The sequence below is a fragment of the Lactuca saligna genome, chromosome 5 (assembly GCF_052625555.1).
Source record: "Lactuca saligna cultivar CGN05327 chromosome 5, ASM5262555v1, whole genome shotgun sequence".
NCBI classification, from domain to species: domain Eukaryota; kingdom Viridiplantae; phylum Streptophyta; class Magnoliopsida; order Asterales; family Asteraceae; genus Lactuca; species Lactuca saligna.
The window spans coordinates 222,346,944-222,365,828 of NC_136421.1; the positions used below are offsets into that span (position 1 = coordinate 222,346,944).

The window sequence follows — 18,885 nt, forward strand, 5'->3', positions numbered from 1 at the left end:
GGTGTAAAACATAAATGGAGGACAATGCCTTACTCATACTTTCTACCCTACTATTCATAAACTGGCTTTTGTGGTGTAAAACATAAATGGAGGACAATGCCTTACTCATACTTTCTACCCTACTATTCATAAACTATCTCTAACGAGACTTAAACCCTAACTTTGCTAGTTTTAATTTTTAAAGAGCACCCTGATTGTGGAACGAGTGAGTGCTTGTATGAATCTATAAAATAATTTTTCTAAGGACTAGAATACTAGAAGAGTTTGGTGAGTAGTTGTTGTTCTATTGAAGGTTGATTCTGAAATATGTGTTAGATTTGCTGATTTCTGAAACACATGTTGATTTGTTGAAATATACTCTAAAAAATGTGTTGATTTCTTGCTTGAAAAGAAAATAGATGCTGATTTCTGAAATATATGTGCCGATTTCTAAAATACATGGGCTAATTTGCTGAAAAATACTCTCAAAAACAGGTGTTGATTTCTGCATTTGCTGAAGATGTGCTGTTTTTGCTTAATGTTGTGCTGTTTTGCTGAAAAATTGTTCTTATATGCTGAAAATGTGCTCTAGTAATCTGTTTATATGCTGAAAATTTGTTAAGTTGAGTCGGTTATTTTATAAACAAAAAAGTTGAATTTAGCAATAAATAACACATAAGGGTAAATTTGTCATTTTTATCATTCAGCACTGCAATTCAGAGGTTCCAACCAACATTTAAAAATTCGGATCTTAAAAATACAGGCCTCTTAGAAATTCAAACCTTTTAATATTTAGATTTTAAAAATTCAGATCCTACCAAACAACCTTCGGTATGCTTTGATATATATTTAAAATAAAGCATACAAACCAACATATGTACTTTGAGTTGATTAATTGAATCAACATAACATAAAACTTTTTCAAATATGTTGCAATGTCATAGTCCACATCAGCAACACATCTGGCAATGTCACTCGCTACACAACTGGTAACAAAGATGAAAGATAACTTTTTAAACCTAATAAAAATTTGCTGACAAAATCAAACACAACCTCGAAAAATAAAGTTCACAAACCTTCAGCCTTTTCACAAGATACAGTAATTATCATAACCAAAATCAATAGCTACACATTAGTCTCACTATAAAACAGAAATAATTTCTTAATAGAAGAGTCCTTATATAAGAAGCAATAAGGCTAAACATCTGTCGAATTTGAACCAACATATACAAATGTTAAACAAGGTAGACCTTGTTTGCATCAAGAAAATCAAACGGAAACACAAGGGCACCAGAGAAAGTAGGTGTAATGTACTAAAAATTGATACTTGACATAAACCTAATTCAGAAACAAGGATAGTATCATACCTGACATCTCTTAATTCCAATTTTGTCCTCCACCATCCACCATCTCACACTTAACAGGTGCTACCCAAACAAGACTATCGACATACTCCATGATTTTACCTGCTTCATATTCTACATATGAAAAATCATTCTTCAAAATCTGAGCCACTTCTGTAACTAGATCATACAAAACAAGACGAGAATACTGATCTTGAATAAGAAACTTGTTGGCTGATGTGAACCCAAATGGATAGCTATCACCAATAAACTGTGAAAAGAGATGGCGTTTGACCCATCCATACTCCTCCATCACCCACACCTCACATCCAACATCCTCATCCCGTGACATCACACAAAGCTTTCCCCCCAAAACTGCTAAAGCATCCAATCGGCCATTTTTAAAAGCTACTATAGAATATGGAAAAGGTATCTCACGGAATGTCTCTGAACCCAAATCAAACACCACTATCATTTGTAAGACCTTCTCCTCACCAAAATGACCAAGCCAATGAAGATGTCCATCATGTCCATCTACACAAACGACATCGTTCTCGTCAATCCATGTGATGTGTGATGGAACCCTTTCGGTAATTAACTTCCAGGAACCCTTTTTCATGCTATAAATCTCAACATCCATCCACCATATAACGCTGGATCCATCAGCAAAGGCTGTAAGCTTCACAACTTTGTAATCATCGGTTTTTGGGTCAAACCCAAACCGGAAAAAGATTTTGATTGAATCATATTCATCGGAGGGCATAGAATATGGCGGAAGATTTAACAAAGTGGAGAGAGAAGGGTTCCAAATCTGAATGGCCGTATCACTGTAAGAAGAGCATATTAAGCCATTCACAGAATCAATAACTCTGATGCTTGTATGTGGAGATTCAGGGTTAGGTGGAAGTTTGATGAAACTAATGAGTTGGGGATTGGGGTTGACCGAGAGTTTGAAGCCATAATAATGGTCATCAGAGAAGTGAAAGAGAGTTTTATCTTGGTTATAGATGGAATGATTGAGTTGGGTTCTTACAAAGGAGGATTTAGATAATAGGGAATTCCAAGATTTAGAGATGGATCTCATTTGAGCAAGCTGTTTGGCCAATAAGCGAATGAATATATTTACCAAAAGCTCGTTTGGGAGGTTCTCAATAGTTGTTGATTGTCGTGGTGAACCCATCATTGTTGCATTTTTGTAAATAAACTTTGAGTCTTGTCTCAATGCTATTGGGCCAGTGCCCATGGTGCTACCTTTGTTGGCATCAGCAGGTGAAGCAATCTGTTTCTCAAAAACCTCATAATATAAGTACCACATATTGCACTTGAAAATGTAATCATGGATTGATGCTCAAAAGGAACAACAAAACCACCAAAAGAGGTGCATCAAAATATCACTCACTCTTGAAATTTTAGAAGCAGCAAGGAAGTTATCAGAAGGTGACTCCTCGATGGTTCTTGAATGCAACAATGCTATCAAGTACAGGGTTTCAGACCTGTAGTAGCAGTATATGTATATATACCACATCAGTAGTGACAAAATAATATATTCCAAATAATGAAGCTCTTTGAACTTGTCAAATACTATTTTACCTCAAAATCAAGTTTTGAGGTAAAATTAACACACCCCTCAAGTTCAAACAAGCAGTATGAAGTAAAGATTAAAAACAAAAAGTCACCACCTAGAGAGTAAATAATAACAGTGTACAACTGTATAAAAAGAAAGACGGACCTTGTAAAGGTCAACTGTTTTAACATTTGTTCAAGCTCTGACTTCCCATTGATTAAAGAAATCCTAGCAAAATTACTGCCTTGATAAGTGCTAAGTTCTGATACTCCACTTGAGTTCTGCAGTCAAGAAATCATTGAGACAAGTACACATTATTATTGATCTAGTAAAGAATAAAAATACTACAACCAACAACAATTTGAACAAATCCCTCCATCTACTGTATAACAGTTAACAGATGAGGTTTTTTAAATAAGTTGTTGCCATCAACATTACAGGTTCTTAGCCACATATTAAATTAGATGAATTTAAGAGATAAATGTGAAGAGAGTGGATGTGTGGACTCCACCATTACTCATCATTTTATGTCCAATATCAATGATATAATGGATTATTTGTTAGTGATTTCAGGCAAAGGGCAACCGAGTCCAAGTGTTCAACTCTTAAGAGGTTGAACTCCACTATTATTTATCACTCTATGAGAAATTACATTGATAGAAACACTTGCTACTCCCAAGATATAATAAATTATATTTGTTCATGACTTCAAATTAAGGGCATCCTAGTTCAAGTCATAAGAGGACGCTGCTCATTGTTATAAGCAATATATAGCATTTAGGATCAAACCAACAAAACAAGTCATGAAGAAATATCATAAAACCCAAAAAAATAAGTATTATTATTTTCCCTTTTAAATAAAACTAGCATAATTCGAGAAAGAAGTTGATGTAAATATCAAATGTGAAAACCAAAGGAAGTTTGGAAACTAAGGAAAAGCAAAAATTAGAAATGCTATTACCATAAGTATTGACATCATTATACCACATTCTAATATGTGAAGCACACAAATCAAATGATTCAACACACACACAGGAAGCACACACCCAATCACCTATGTTTGAAATCAACAACTTACATTTCGCCCTGCCTCCTGAGAAACATGCTGGGGTTCTTCATCAATCTCTGGTTACATAAGAGCTTTTGTAAGAAACATGTACATCATAAGCTGAGATTCAAATGAAGTAATACAAAGGCTACTTATCATAAATATTCTAAGTTCCAGACAGACACATACAAACATTTATAACAAGATTGACACATTGCCAATATCACTTATTACAAGAAAAAAACGATTTAAAGATGCAGATATATGAAAGACGATTGGATGCTTAGATTCATAACCTAGTATGACGGTTAACACCACATGACAACTATGATTATGTTTCAAACAGTTTATTTCTTTTGATAATTACTCGCAACTTTTCTAGTTTTTGGCAATAAACTCATAAAATCATGATGTGGTAAAATAAATTCCTTCCTGCAGCTAAAGAAAAAACCTTATCAACTGAAAAAAAAAATGCAGCAATCATTCATCAAAACAAAGAAAAATCTAATACAAAGCAACACCAATTATTATCACCTAGGAATGGATACCCATAAGAAACAGTCTCAACCAAGTCAGGACTCAGTCATGCACAACTCAATATCGAGAAGAAAGCAACTTAGATGCTGTCTAAACTTCTTTTAAACACCTCCAAACCATTTCCTAAGGTCTTAATAATACTCTTAACACCTTAACATCATCTCAAAACCATCAAAACACTTTAATTACACATTGATCCATGAATCTAATGTTATGGTTTAATGTTTTAAACTCTCAAAAACTTGATTATGATCAATAAACATTAGTCGAACCTCAAAATGAGTTTTAATCATCAATCTATCTTTATATCATCAACAAACCGTTAGTGATTTCAGTGTACAAGTTGAGTGACATTTATGACAATTTACAGATTTTGTAAACTATTTGAATTAAGAAATCATGTCACAAATTCCATTCAACCTCCATTAAAGCTATCAAGCACAATGACAACTTCAAGTATATCATAAGGTGTCAAAATCTAATCATGATGGATTATCTAAATGAAGTTAAGTTAGAAAACTTTAAACAAAGTTTATTCCATCATTAATTTCATGAAATTAATCTCCATTTAGAATCCTCCATAACTAGGGTTCCAAAGCTTCAAAACGCATTCAAGCTCAATTCAAGCAAAACAAAGGTGATTTAAATATAGATCGAAAGATAGACGGTGAAAATGTAACTAGAAACTTACTTAGAACGTTCTAATCACTAACATTTCGGATTTGAAGAGGATCTGAAAACCTTAGGCCGAAAATAGAGAAGAACTAGTGAGATCGTACCTTCCAAGCTTAATGAAGAGTTCATAGCTTCAAGTCTACACGTAATCTTCAATCTCCAAAATCGCCATTCTCTTCTCCCATGGTTTCTCTAAAAACGATTTTGGTTCAAATGGTGGAGAAGGCTTTCTTCTAACTTTATTAAGCTTTGGCAAAATAAACCCCTCAAGTCTTGTTTGTTTTATTTTGACCACGACTAGCACTCCACTAACCTGTTAGTTTCTATGTTTGCTAACGTTTTCCCGCAAGACTAATTCTTGACATTGTGGACACCCCACTAGAGTTCGCTTGACATTTTTAGTCCTTTCCTTTTACCTTTTTTTATCATTTGACTTTTGAGATCTGAACATGTATATTTCTTCTATGTATTAGTACCTCCAACTATTTCCTTGAATGAACTTATCTTTGTTCCGTTTTTATAAACTTTATGATTTCCTTTTACCTTTTTATCTTTTGAACATGTATATTTCTTCTATTTTTTTTTCTTTAGCTTAAATGGAAATCAAATAAACTATTTAAATAGACAAAACTGCAAATTTGGTCCTTGTGGTTTGCCAAAACCTTTGGATGGGGTCCAAATAGTTTCCAGCTTGCACCAAAGGTCCAAAATCAAGGTTTTCATGGGTTTTTAGTCCATTCCGTCATTGACCGTTTGTTTGGAGCTGTTAGTGCCTTCACGTGCCCTCCATATGAGGGCATTTTGGTCATTTTAGGTCCTAGCCTCCGTTGCCGCCACTTCAATTAATAAGATTGCAGACTGTAGTTACTCCTTCTTCTTCTACTCATACCTCTTGATTCAAACGCAAAAACCCTAACGATCGTCTGAAAATTGGATTGTGTTCATGCTTTTGAAAATGTGGGGACTTAGAAATGTTGGAGAGATTGTCAACGTTCAAGAAGTTTATGGTAAGATTCAAACTTAGAAAAACTCTGTATTTTATGATCAAGCTTCAAACTTTGAAAAACTCTAACTAACAATCGTCTCTTTCTGTTTTGAAGATGGTTACCCCAACATATTCTCTATTGAACTTCATCACGGAGGGAGTTTCACAAAGTTTCCAAATATCAGGTATATTAATGGCCAAGTAAGGTACTTTGATGTTGTCGACATTGATGAATTTTATGTTCATGAACTAGACTTGATGATGAGAGAATTAGGGTATGATGGTACTGAAATCATGTATTACAATTTCCGTTTACCTAATGAAGGATTTGACTTTGGACTCCGAGCATTAGGTAACGATGATGATGTGCGTAATCTCTCACGGTATGTTACCCATAATAACAAAATGATTAAAGTGTACACAGAGCATGGTCAAATGAACTTGCTTACATATTTTATGTCCCCAACTGGTCCAAGAAGGGTTATAATAGAAGACATGGAGAAGCAGGATTCCATTAGACCCTCATCACCTGTAGTTGCTCATGAAGTGGTAACTCCAATCCAAATTGATGTTGGTGAGGGTGATTTAGGGTTAGCATTAACCTTATACAAATCAGCAACACCTGAATTTAGTAGGTCTAAAGGTTGGAAACATAGTAAAGGGGCATCGTCTTGTAGTAGAAAGCTTAACTTAGATTGGGAAGGTGCTAAAAAAACAATGGCAAGTGGTGAAGTTGATAAGGGTAAGGGTGTAGAAGGATTTGTAGATGAATTTGTTGTAGTAGATGCAGAAAAAGAGTTAAACAAAGAGATTGATGTGAATGAAGAACTTGATGTGAACAAATCCAATGGTGAGGGTGTAGAAGGATTTGCAGATGAGGGGTATAGAGTTGTTATGGATAATGATCCTCAAGGAGTCAATGAATTTTCAACTAACATCAACATAGATGATGAGTTAATGACAAACTTTCAACCTTTTGAAGGGTTTGAAGACCAAGATAGCATCCCATTTAATGGGTTTGAAGGCCAAGATAATATTCCTTTCAATGATGAGTGGAGACAAGAGGAGCCTGATGACATTGAGTTTGAGAATCAAAACAGTGAAGATGAAGATAATGACTTTATGATTGATGAGGACAACATAATTGAAGATGTTGACGTTGACATGGAGGATTTCAATCTAAATATTGATACAGAAGCAGAGTTCAATGGATGTCAAAGAATGGGTGGTTAAAGAAATGAAGATAGTGATGAAGAAGATGATTTGGAGGTAATTGACAATGACGAGTGGGATTCACTAAGTGATGACTCAGGGGACAACAGGAAAAGAAGAGAAATGATCAAAGAGCTAGGGAAACAAACCTTATGTTATGCTGGTGAGGTGCACAAGGTAGCTTTTCATATTGGGCAGAAATATAAAGCCAAGAAAGAATTGAAAGATAAAATTGACCTGCATGCTTTAGAGACAAGGAGGAATATCTCATTCACAAAAAACGACAAGAGTAGATTAACAGTTGTTTGTGATGGAACTGTAGTTTTAAATGCAAGTGGGGTAGGTGGACCTACCTCTGGGAAAAAGGTAAAGGGTAAAGATGTAAACTCAGATAAAGTTAAATGCACATGGAAACTTCATGCATCTAGGTCAAGTGAACATGACTATTGGTTTATTAAGACCTATAATCAGAAACACATCTGCCTCCAAACACGAAAAATCAGATCTTGCACAGCAACATTTCTTTCCAAACGTATTATGGATCAGATTGAAGCTAATCCTGGACTGCCTGTTCGTGCCCTACAAGAGCAACTCCAATCAACTTATGGAGTTAGTATTTCAGAAGAGAAAGCATTTAGGGTAAAAGCATTAGCCACCAAAAATGTTGCAGGGGATTACATAAAGCAATATGCAGCTTTGAGAGACTATGTACTAGAGCTACAAAAGACAAATGAAGGTACAACTGTAAAGATTGATGTGGTTTCAGAACCTGTGGTTTCATCCCCAACCAGGCAATTCAGAAGGATATACGTGTGTTTAGGTCCTTCGAAGAAAGGTTTTAAGGCAGGTTTGAGAGAATTTTTAGGCTTAGATGGAGCCTTCATGAAGGGACCTTTCCCAGGTCAAATACTAAGTGCAGTTGGTGTTGATTCCAACAATGGAACCTACCGATTGGCATATGTTGTTGCTGAAAGTGAAAACACTTCAAGTTGGAAATGGTTTCTTCAGTGTCTTGCAGAAGATCTTGACTTGTATTCAAATTCCAACTTCACCTTTATCAGTGATAGACAGAAGGTACTATAGTTACATTTAATATTACATACTAGTTTCATTACAAACTAATGCTAATTTCTTATTTTGTTTTGGTGACAACAGGGTCTTCTACCAGCCATAGAACAATTGTTCCCTAATGCAGAACACAGGTTCTGTATTAGACACATATACCAGAACATGAGGAAGTTATTTAAGACTACAGAGTACAAGGAGTATTTTTGGAGGTGTGCTACAACCACCACCATACCAGAGTTTGAAGTTGTAATGGTAGAGCTAAGGAATTATGACATAGAAGCATATCAATGGCTCTTGAAAATCCCTCCACATCATTAGGCTAGAAGTCATTTTTCAGGTATTTTCTCAATTTGTTGTCTTATTTTTTATTGTAGTATAGATATACACTAACTGTTGTTTTGTTAATGAACTATTAGGAAGGGCAATTTCAGACATGTTATTGAATAACCTTTGTGAAGTGTTCAATAGCAAACTTGTAAAAGGGAGAGACAAACCCATTATCAGTTGTTTGGAGTTCATCAGAGAGTACCTTATGAAGAGAGTATGCGATGTGATGAAGGTGTTAAACAAGTGTCAAGGTCCATTAACTCCAACTGGTACTAGGATTTTGGAAGCAAACACAACACTAGCTAGTAAGTATCATGCACAATGGAATGGGGGACAAAAGTATCAGGTTAAAGGTCCATGGAATGATCAACATGTGGTAGACATGGAGAAAAGGGAGTGTAGTTGTAGAAAGTGGGAGCTTACTGGAATTCCTTGCAAACATGCTATTGCAACCCTAAATGAAATGGCAGACAACAATGAAAAGGTAGGAGAACTATACACCTATGTGCATAAGGTGTATTGGCTTGATACATGGAAACAGATGTACTCCTTCAAGGTGGAGCCTATCAAAGGTAGAGCCATGTGGCCTAAGAGTGACTGCCCAACAACTCTTGTGCCTCCACCACACAACAAAGTTATAGGCAGGCCAAAAAAGAAAAGAAGGATTATAGCAGAGGAAAGGATTGAAATCCAGCAACGTAAGAGGCAAGCAAACAGTCAAAGTCAAAATGATAATGAAACTCAATCACTGAGCAGGAAGTTTTTGACTGTGACATGTAGTAAGTGTAAGCAAAAGGGTCACAATGCCAGGACCTGCAAGGCCAAAGATGGGAATTGATGTTTAAGTACTTTTTATGTTTGTCAAGACTTGTTAATGCACTTTAGTTGGTACTTTTTTGCCTTTTTTTTGTTCCATTTTGATAATGTACTTTGATGCCCTTTTGATAATGTACTTTAATGCCCTTTGTTGGTAATGATTGTGTTTTGGCATTTATCTGTTATGGTCCCCTTTTGGTAATGTTGTTTGTTATTTGTTTATGTTGTATTGTCAAAGCATGAAGATGTTATGGCAATGTACTTAATGTATGCATATAAAACCATTACAATTGCATATTCAAACATAGAGAAAAACCATTACACTTGCATATCATGTCAAGATCAAACCTTTATAATTTCATATTCATAAAAGGATAAAACCATTACACTTCCCATTGTCATAAAAGCATTACATATACAATGATCCAAAATATAACACTTTTAAGTGGTTACTACCAACAAAAACATATATAAACCACAATTAAACCTTCTAGCACCAAAAGACAACATTTTTAAGTGGTTACTACCAACAAAAAAGTCCTAACCTCTAATTCCTATTTCCAAAACAGCACAAACAACAGAAACAAAACCCACGAGACAAGCAAACACATCTTCAGCTGGCCCACTTCAACCTCATACCTATTCATTGTTCTCAACAGTCCTGGTATGATAACAGTTGATCTTTGACACATAGGGGGATCAAACCACCCCAAAAATGCACATCTGGATCCCTACAAGAATACATTAAAGTAGAAGAGTTATTGCATAACTACCGAAATATCATAACCTAATATGAGTTTGCTTACCATTTTAGGGCATGCATAGAAACGACGACTAGGGTTTCGTGAAGTCCATGAGGTTCGCACAACAGCAACGTTCCCACAGAAGCAGAGCACCATTTTTGAATCTCGTAGCAGTAGAAGTAGACGAGAGACGAAGAAGAAGCCCTTTTTGCTGCTTCTCTGTAAATAAAAATGAAGAAGAAGAAGAGGATTGCGTATGAGTATGTATATAAAGGAGAAATATGATATTATTTAAAATAAGTACCTAAAATGACCAAAATGCCCTCACATTGTAACATCCCAAAAATACAGGCCAAAAATTTCATTTTAAAATATGTCATTATAAACCAACAGTGTGATAAAACATCTGTAACATCATGTCATGTCAAAACCAAAGTAGAAATAATCAAACGTGTTATCATAAAATAAAATCAGAGTGTAATCCCAAAGATCTCATGTGCGGAAAACCATAGTGTGATGCGTTGCGATCAAGCCGGCTCCTTTCCTTTAGACACGAAGTACCTGAAACCAAAACTGAAAACCGTAAGCACAAAGCTTAGTGAGTTCCCCCATCATACCACATACCATAAAATCATATCACATACATACTGCCAGGCATTTCTGGGGTGCCTGACCTACCCGGTACGGCCATTATGGGGTGCCGACCTACCCATGCAACCATTCTGGGGTGCCGTCCTTCCCGTGTCAAGCCATTCTGGGGCGCTGACCTACCCATGTCGAGCTATTCTGGGGTGCTGACTACCCTTCGGTCCTAACAACCGAACCTCGGGGACTATTTCACCCCCTACTACTACTATCACATATAACATAACACAAACATAATATCAGACATATTTGGGGTGCCTGAACTACCCTTCGGTCCTAACAACCGAACTCGGGGACTAGTCCCCTCCTACTACCTCTATCGCATATAACATAACAAGCCAGCATGCAAACATATCATCACATACTGTCAGACGTATCTGGGGTGTCTGACTACCCTTCGGTCCTAACAACCGAACTCTACTACTATCACATACAACATATCATGCTAGCATATAACATATCAGGTAGTAGCAAACCTAGATGATATCACAAAGACAATCATCTATCATACATCTCCTACTGGTGGGCCGGCATTGTGGCCTTAGACCCACTGCTACTGGAAGGTAACTCACCTCATACTGTTGAAGTCCCGTAGTCACAACCCCACACTGCTGAAGTCCCGCAGACTCAACCACAGCTGCTGGATGACAGATTCCTAAACTGTCAACACCAAAATAACACCCAATTAATAATTGGGTCCCAACATATAACCATAAATACATACTTGGATAATTACTACATTACCCTAAGATTGGCTTATTCAAGCCCAAGGCCCAAACCATAGGCCCAAAGCGAACTAGGAATCAAAGCCCAGCATGTGGCCCGATTTTCCAAATTGGGCCTAGGTCTCATGGCCCAACATTATACAATCATTAAGGCCCAACTATGGTCCATTTATGGCCCAATTTTCCAAATTGGGCCCACCCCTTACCTGGGACTTACCCTAGGCCCATTAAATTATTTTAGCCCATATAATTATTCTTGGATGGCCCATTAATAATCCAATCATTAAGGCCCAATAGAAAGGCCTAACAATAAACCCAAGTGAAGTTAGGGTTTCACAAAAAATGTCGATTAGGTTTAAGTTTCCTACTCAACCCATTAAGGAATTAATCCATTAAGGACTTAATCCATTAAGTCCATTATCGCTTAGTTTAATCTTTGCCAAAGTTTATTATTTAATATCTCAAGTTATAAAATAATTCTTGTGTGTCCCAATTAATTCTCAAAATTAGGGTTTAATTGGCATTAGTGTTTCCAACCCAAAGACTAACCCATTTATTAACTTGTTGGGCTTCTAGATCAATTAGGGATTTATTGGGCCTATTAAGCCCACTAAAATATCATTAAGACCATTAGGGTTTTCTTAGGGTCCATTAAGGTTTTATTAAGCCCATTAAGTCTTATTGGGCCCATTAGGGCTTCCTTGGGCCCATTAGGGTTTCAAACCCTCCAAACAAATCAACACAATCGAGACAAGACACACCGCCACCCGACACAGCGGCCGGTGGTGGTTATGGTTTCTTTCTCATTATTCCATTTTCTTTTACAATTTACAATGAAATACCAAAGCTCACACACACACCCTAACTAATGTAAACACACATACATGGCGGTGTATGGTAGCAGCCACCACCTCACGGTGGTGGCAGCGGATTTTCCGGCCAACAAGCTACACACAACACATGTTATAGAAAGAACAAACATCCACACTCTTCTCTTGCTTGCAAAAAGGTCCAGCCACCCTCCTGGTGGTGGTTGGCGACGGCGGAAGTACAAAACCACGACAGTGGCGAAGGTGATAGCAACATCTTGCAGTAACAGCCACCACCTCATGGTGGTGGCGGCGGTTCTTTTGATTTACAACCGAGAAACACACACCCACACGAACTCAAGAACAGCTGCAGCAACGATTCGCGGTGGTGGTAGCGGGTTATCTTGTTTCCCAGGTGGCAGAACACCGCCGGAACGCCACTAAATGGCAACCAACAGCGGTTATGGCCTCAAACAGCTAGAAGGGGGGGTAAAGGAGGTGAAAGATGGCCTCACCGCGAGCATTCCGATCGCACTCGACTTGTATCTTCCGATCACAGTTCTGACTTCGTTCTTGGGGGGTTTCTTCATCCGTTCCCGACTTAACCGGGGCAGCAGAGGAGGTGACGATGTCGTTCAATGACATGGCGGCAAGGCTACAGCGGTTGCGTCTGGTAGTCTTGCTCGATCGGAAACGGGAACAAAGTGTGCGGCTGGAGATTTGACGAACGGCAGAAGGGAGATCTGGAGATGGCGTCGCCGGTGAGGGTGGAGTAAAGGTGGGAAACGGCTGCATCCTTAGATGGGATTAGGGTTTTGTGGCAACTGGAACATGCTAAGGCTTTATACCCGTGCCCTTCAAACTTAATGCCATAATGTCAAGATCAGTCCCTCTCCATAAAATTCTTTCCATATCAAGTCTATAATTTACCCCTTTTAACCCATCCATGCAAATCCTTTATAATTAGCTCCTCGAAATTACACCTTGCTTAATAAGTATTGATTTTAGGGTTACTAATCGTTCATTATTTTATTTATTGATTTAATAAATAAACGGGGCTTTACACACATGGAGGGCATGTGAAGATACTAACGGCTCCAAACAAACGGTCAATGACGGAATGGACTAAAAACCCATGAAAACCTTGATTTTGGACCTTTGGTGCAAGCTGGAAACTATTTGGACCCCATCCAAAGGTTTTGGCAAACCACAAGGACCAAATTTACAGTTTTGTCATTTAAATACCTATTTGAAGTTGGTTTCACATGGTTTAGTGCAACCCCAAGGTAAAATCGTCTTTGACAAATTAAGATAGTAAACAAGATGTATCCATTAGAAAATAAATTCTTGAAGATGTATAAACAGTGTTGTAAAATTCGTCGAGATAGTCAATTATTCGTCCAAATACTCCTTATTCGGCCCCTTACTGAGGCGAGTTACAGAATCCGACTATTCCCCGATCAACCTCTCCTTACCGAAGGGAATAGTGTTGTAAAACTCGGTCAACTTGGTAATTAATATGGATAATATACTTTATGATTTATTATTTAACACACACATATTATTATTACTATATATATATATATATATATATCTTAAATTTTTAGTAATTATTCACGAAGTGAGATGATTATATATTTTTTCTTTTTTGTGTTTTCACATGTATCTAACTTTGTTATATATTTCAGAAAAAATTGCAAAAATGGTCCTTGTGGTATGCAATTTTTTTGGGTTTTAGTCCAAACCCCGTGTTTTTTGGATCATTGGTCCTTTTGGAGTGGTTTGTATGTGGAATTGGTCATTGGACTTAACTCCCATTAAATATGATCTTTTAACCCCCCTCATGTGCCTTACACGTGAGGGTAAATTCATCATTTCAGATGTAAAGGACCATTATGCATAACCTGTTTTTTTGGCTTATTTGGCATTTACCTCTCTCTCTCTCTCTCTCTCTCTCTCTCATTTGTTCATGAGCTCAGGTTTCTTTGATTAACCAGTTGAAGATACGTTCTTCATTCATCTATTCATCTTTTAGAAACAAAAATTCAATGTCCAATTTTAAAAGACACACACATACACCCGAATATCAAACACCATACCGACCTGTTGCACCTACGATCATACACATCACCCCATTCTTTCACCTTCATCTCCCAACAGTTCCCCACCCCTGTACAAACCACTTTTGCAATCGATTTTTTCAGATACAAAAAAGGGAAACATCGGCGGTATGACCTAAAATCAAAATCAAACCTATAATAAAACCTATTGCAGAGTCCGTGATTTCCCCACCCACATTAGTCAGTCTCCAATTATAGAAGCACAATGCTCCAGCACATGCACCAGTAATGACATCATTACCTGCTCCTACAAAATGTCGTGGACCGAGCATCATTTCCCCTTCTCTGTTCAAGTTCTAAAAAACTTAACCAAAAACTTCTCCAATGAACACGAACTGGGTCGTAGCGGATTTGGGGTTTGTTTACAAGATTCAAGAACACGAGAGAAAATAGTGAGTTCATGTGAGGATTTAGGGCAAAGAAGGGAAGGAGCAAGTGTATTGGCGACGATGAGAGTGAAAATGGGTTAGGGCAAATAAGGGAAGGAGCAGACAACGATGGTGCGAGAGGAGGAAACAAACGGTAGTACGCACACCCCTTCCTCGCTTTACAATCAATACAAAAATCGATACTTGGAAAATGAGGATAGTTCGATTGAGCACCAGAGGATTTCTTATTTGATCTAAATGTAGAAATCATGAATTTCTTTTTTGTGTGCTTCTAATCACCAAATTCTTTATGAAAGAAGGGGAATATTGGTTATTGTTTAATTGGGTTTGTATTGAGAGAGAGAGAGAGAGAGAGGAAAATGTCAAATAAGCCAAAAAACAAGTTATGCAAAAATGATCCCTTACATATGAAATAACGAATTTACCCTCACATGTGAGGCACATAAAGGGGGTTAACAGATCCTATTTAACGGGAGTTAAGTCCAAGAACCAATTCAACATACAAACCACTCCTAGGATCTAAAAAACACATGGTTTAGATTAAAACCCCAAAATTTTGCATACCACAAGGACCATTTTTGCAATTTTGTCTATATTTCAATCAATTTATAGTTTTAACTTATGATTTTAACATATATAATTACCCTAAATTATTTCTACATTAATTATTGAATCCAATTACTCCTGAGTACTCGCTATTCGGTAGTCGGCCAAACAAGTAGCAAGTAGCAAGTTCTACAACCATATGTATAACGATACACGGTTTTAAAAAATAAAAAAATAAAATAAAATAAAAAAGTAACATAAGCTAGCAACTCTAATTGGCTTTTGTGATGTAAAACAGAAATGGAGGACAATATCTTTTAGTTCTGGGTTTAGGGTTTACACACACTCCTTATCCTACTCATAACCATTTTGTCTCCAAGGAGAGTTAAACCCTCAACCTATGGCAGATGCCCTACTCAACTCTAGACTTCATAAGGAACATCCACTGAAATGAATTGTTGGGGGATGAGTCCATATGCTTTGCATGATATACATTTAAAATAAAGCATACAAACCAACATATGGATTTTGAGCAGATTTCATGAATCAACTCAACATAAAAAAAAAAATCAAATATGTTGCAATGTCATAATCCACATCAGCAACAAATCTGTCAATGTCACTCCGTATGCAATAGGTAACAAAAATGAAATTTAAGTTTTTAAACCTATTAAAAAATGCTGAGAAAATCAAACACAACCTCAAGCATCCACTATCTCACACTTAACAGGTGCTACCCAAACAAGACTATCGACGTACTCCACGATTTTACCTGCTTCATATTCTGCATACGAAAAATCATTCTTCAAAATCTGAGCCTCTTCTGTAACTGGATCATACAAAACAAGACGAGAATACTGATCTTGAATAAGAAACTTGTTGGCTGATGTGAATCCAAACGGATACATATCACCAATAAACTGTGAAAAGACATGGCGTTTGACCCATCCATACTCCTCCATCACCCACACCTCACATCCAACATCCTCATCCCATGACATCACACAAAGCTTTCCCCCCAAAACTCCTAAAGCATCAAATCGGCCATATTCAGAAGCTACTATAGAATCTGGAAAAGGTATCTCACGGAATGTCTCTGAACCCAAATCAAACGCCACTATCGTTTTCAAATTCATCTCCTCAGTAATATAACCAAGCCAATGAAGATACCCATCATGTCCATCCGCACAAACGACTTCGTTCTCATCAATCCATGTGATGTGTGATGGAAACCTTTCGGTAATTAACTTCCAGGAACCCTTTTTCATGCTATAGATCTCAACATCCATCCACCATACAACACAGGATCCACCAGCATAGGCTGTAAGCTTCACAACTTTGTAATCATCAGTTTTTGGATCAAACCCAAACCGGAATAAGATTTTGATTGAATCATAAGCACTGCAGGGCATGAAATATGGCGGAAGAGTTAACACAGTGGAGAGAGAAGGGTTCCAAATCTGAATGACCGTATCACTGTAAGAAGAGCATATTAAGCCGTTGACAGAATCAATAACTCTGATGCTTGTATGTGGAGATTCGGGGTTAGGTGGAAGTTTGATGAAACTAATGAGTTGGGGATTGGGGTTGACCGAGAGTTTGAAGCCATAATAATGGTCATCAGAGAAGTGAAAGAGAGTTTTATCTTGGTTATAGATGGAATGATTGAGTTGGGTTCTTACAAAGGAGGATTTAGATAATAGGGAATTCCAAGATTTAGAGATGGATCTCATTTGAGCAAGCTGTTTGGCCAGTAAGCGAATGAATATATTTACCAAAAGCTCGTTTGGGAGGTTCTCAATAGTCGTTGGTTGTTGTGGTGAACCCATCATTGTTGCATTTTTGTTAATAAACTTTGAGTCTTGTCTCAATGCTATTGGGCCAGTGCCCATGGTGCTACCTTTGTTGGCATCAGCAGGTGAAGCAATCTGTTTCTCAAAAACCTCATAATATAAGTAACACATATTGCACTTGAAAATGTAATCATGGATTGATGCTCAAAAGGAACAACAAAACCACCAAAAGAGGTGCATGAACCTATCACTCACTCTTGAAAATTTAGTAGCAGCAAGGAAGTTATCAGAAGGTGACTCCTCAATGGTTCTTGAATGCAACAATGCTATCAAGTACAGGGTTTCAGACCTGTAGTAGCAGTATATGTATATATTTTCAAATACTTTTTTACCTCAAAATCAAGTTTTGAGGTAAAACTACCACTCCTCTCAGGTTCAAACATGCAGTATGAAGTAAAGGATTAAAAAAAATAATAAAGTCACCACCTAGAGGGTAAATAATAACAGTGTGCAACTGTATTAAAAGAAAGACAGACCTAGTAAATGTCATATGTTTTAACATTTGTTCAAGCTGTGATTTCCGAGCTTGATGGATGCTAAGATCTGATACTCCACTTGAGTTCTGCAGTCAAGAAATCATTGAGACAAGTACACAATATTATTGATCTAGTAAAGAATAAAAATACTACAACCAACAACAATTTGAACAACTCCTTCCATCTACTTATAACAGTTAACATAAAAGGTTTTTTAAATAAGTTGTTGCCATCAACATAACAGGTTCTTTGCCACACATTGATTGGATGAATTTAAGAGATAAATGTGAAGAGAGTGGATGTGTGAACTCCACATTACTCATCATTTTATGTCCAATTTCAATGATATAACAGATTATTTGTTAGTGAGTTCAAGCAAAGGGCAACCAAGTTCAAGTGTTCAACTCATAAGAGGTTGAACTCCACTGTTTATCACTTTATGAGAAATTCCATTGATAGAAACATTTGCAAATCCCAAATTATAATAAAGTATATTTGACTATTTGTTCATGAGTTCAAATAAAGGGCATCCTCGTTCAAGTCATAAGAGGAAGCTGCTCAGAGTCAGTGTTATAAGCAATATATAGCATTTAGGATTGAACCAACAAATAAGCCATGAAGAAACATCATAAAACACTGAAAAACAGGTATTATTATTTTTCCCTTCTAAATAAAACTAGCCTAATTCGAGAAAGAAATTGATTTAAGTATCAACAATGAAAACCAAAGGAGGTTTGGAAACTAACAAAAAAGCAAAAACTAGCAATGCTATTGCCATAATTATTGACATCATTATACCACATTATAATATGTGAAGCACACAAATCAAATGATTCATCGCACACAGATGAAGCACACACTCTAATCACCTATGTTAGAAATCAACAACTTACATTTTGCCCTGCCTCCTGAGAAACATTCTTGGGTTCTTCATCAATCTCTGGTTACATAAGAGCTTTTGTAAGAGGCATGTACATCATAAGCTGAGATTCAAATGAAGTAATACAAAGGCTATTTATCATAAA

At 36.8% G+C, this 18,885-nt stretch overlaps 3 protein-coding genes across 3 annotated transcripts; 1 reads left to right on the forward strand and 2 right to left on the reverse strand.

Annotated features, from left to right (window-relative positions):
* Positions 1 to 1,063: 1,063 nt before the first annotated feature.
* On the reverse strand, positions 1,064 to 5,347 carry LOC145045153 (F-box/kelch-repeat protein At3g06240-like). Its single transcript, XM_078993494.1, has 5 exons — positions 5,251 to 5,347; positions 3,965 to 4,011; positions 3,052 to 3,167; positions 2,722 to 2,815; positions 1,064 to 2,601 (listed from the first exon to the last, which is right to left on the reverse strand). The coding sequence occupies exons 1-5, from the start codon at positions 5,273 to 5,275 to the stop codon at positions 1,357 to 1,359; spliced, it is 1,527 nt and encodes a 508-aa protein (XP_078849620.1). The 5' UTR covers positions 5,276 to 5,347; the 3' UTR covers positions 1,064 to 1,356.
* A 3,497-nt stretch (positions 5,348 to 8,844) lies between these two features.
* On the forward strand, positions 8,845 to 9,576 carry LOC145046294 (uncharacterized). Its single transcript, XM_078994583.1, has one exon. It carries the CDS (start codon positions 8,845 to 8,847, stop codon positions 9,574 to 9,576), a length of 732 nt encoding a protein of 243 aa, XP_078850709.1.
* Positions 9,577 to 16,163: 6,587 nt separating this feature from the next.
* LOC145046295 (F-box/kelch-repeat protein At3g06240-like) lies at positions 16,164 to 18,186 on the reverse strand. Its single transcript, XM_078994584.1, has 4 exons — positions 18,091 to 18,186; positions 17,861 to 17,946; positions 17,580 to 17,673; positions 16,164 to 17,459 (listed from the first exon to the last, which is right to left on the reverse strand). Exons 1-4 carry the CDS (start codon positions 18,184 to 18,186, stop codon positions 16,233 to 16,235), a joined length of 1,503 nt encoding a protein of 500 aa, XP_078850710.1. The 3' UTR covers positions 16,164 to 16,232.
* Positions 18,187 to 18,885: the final 699 nt, after the last annotated feature.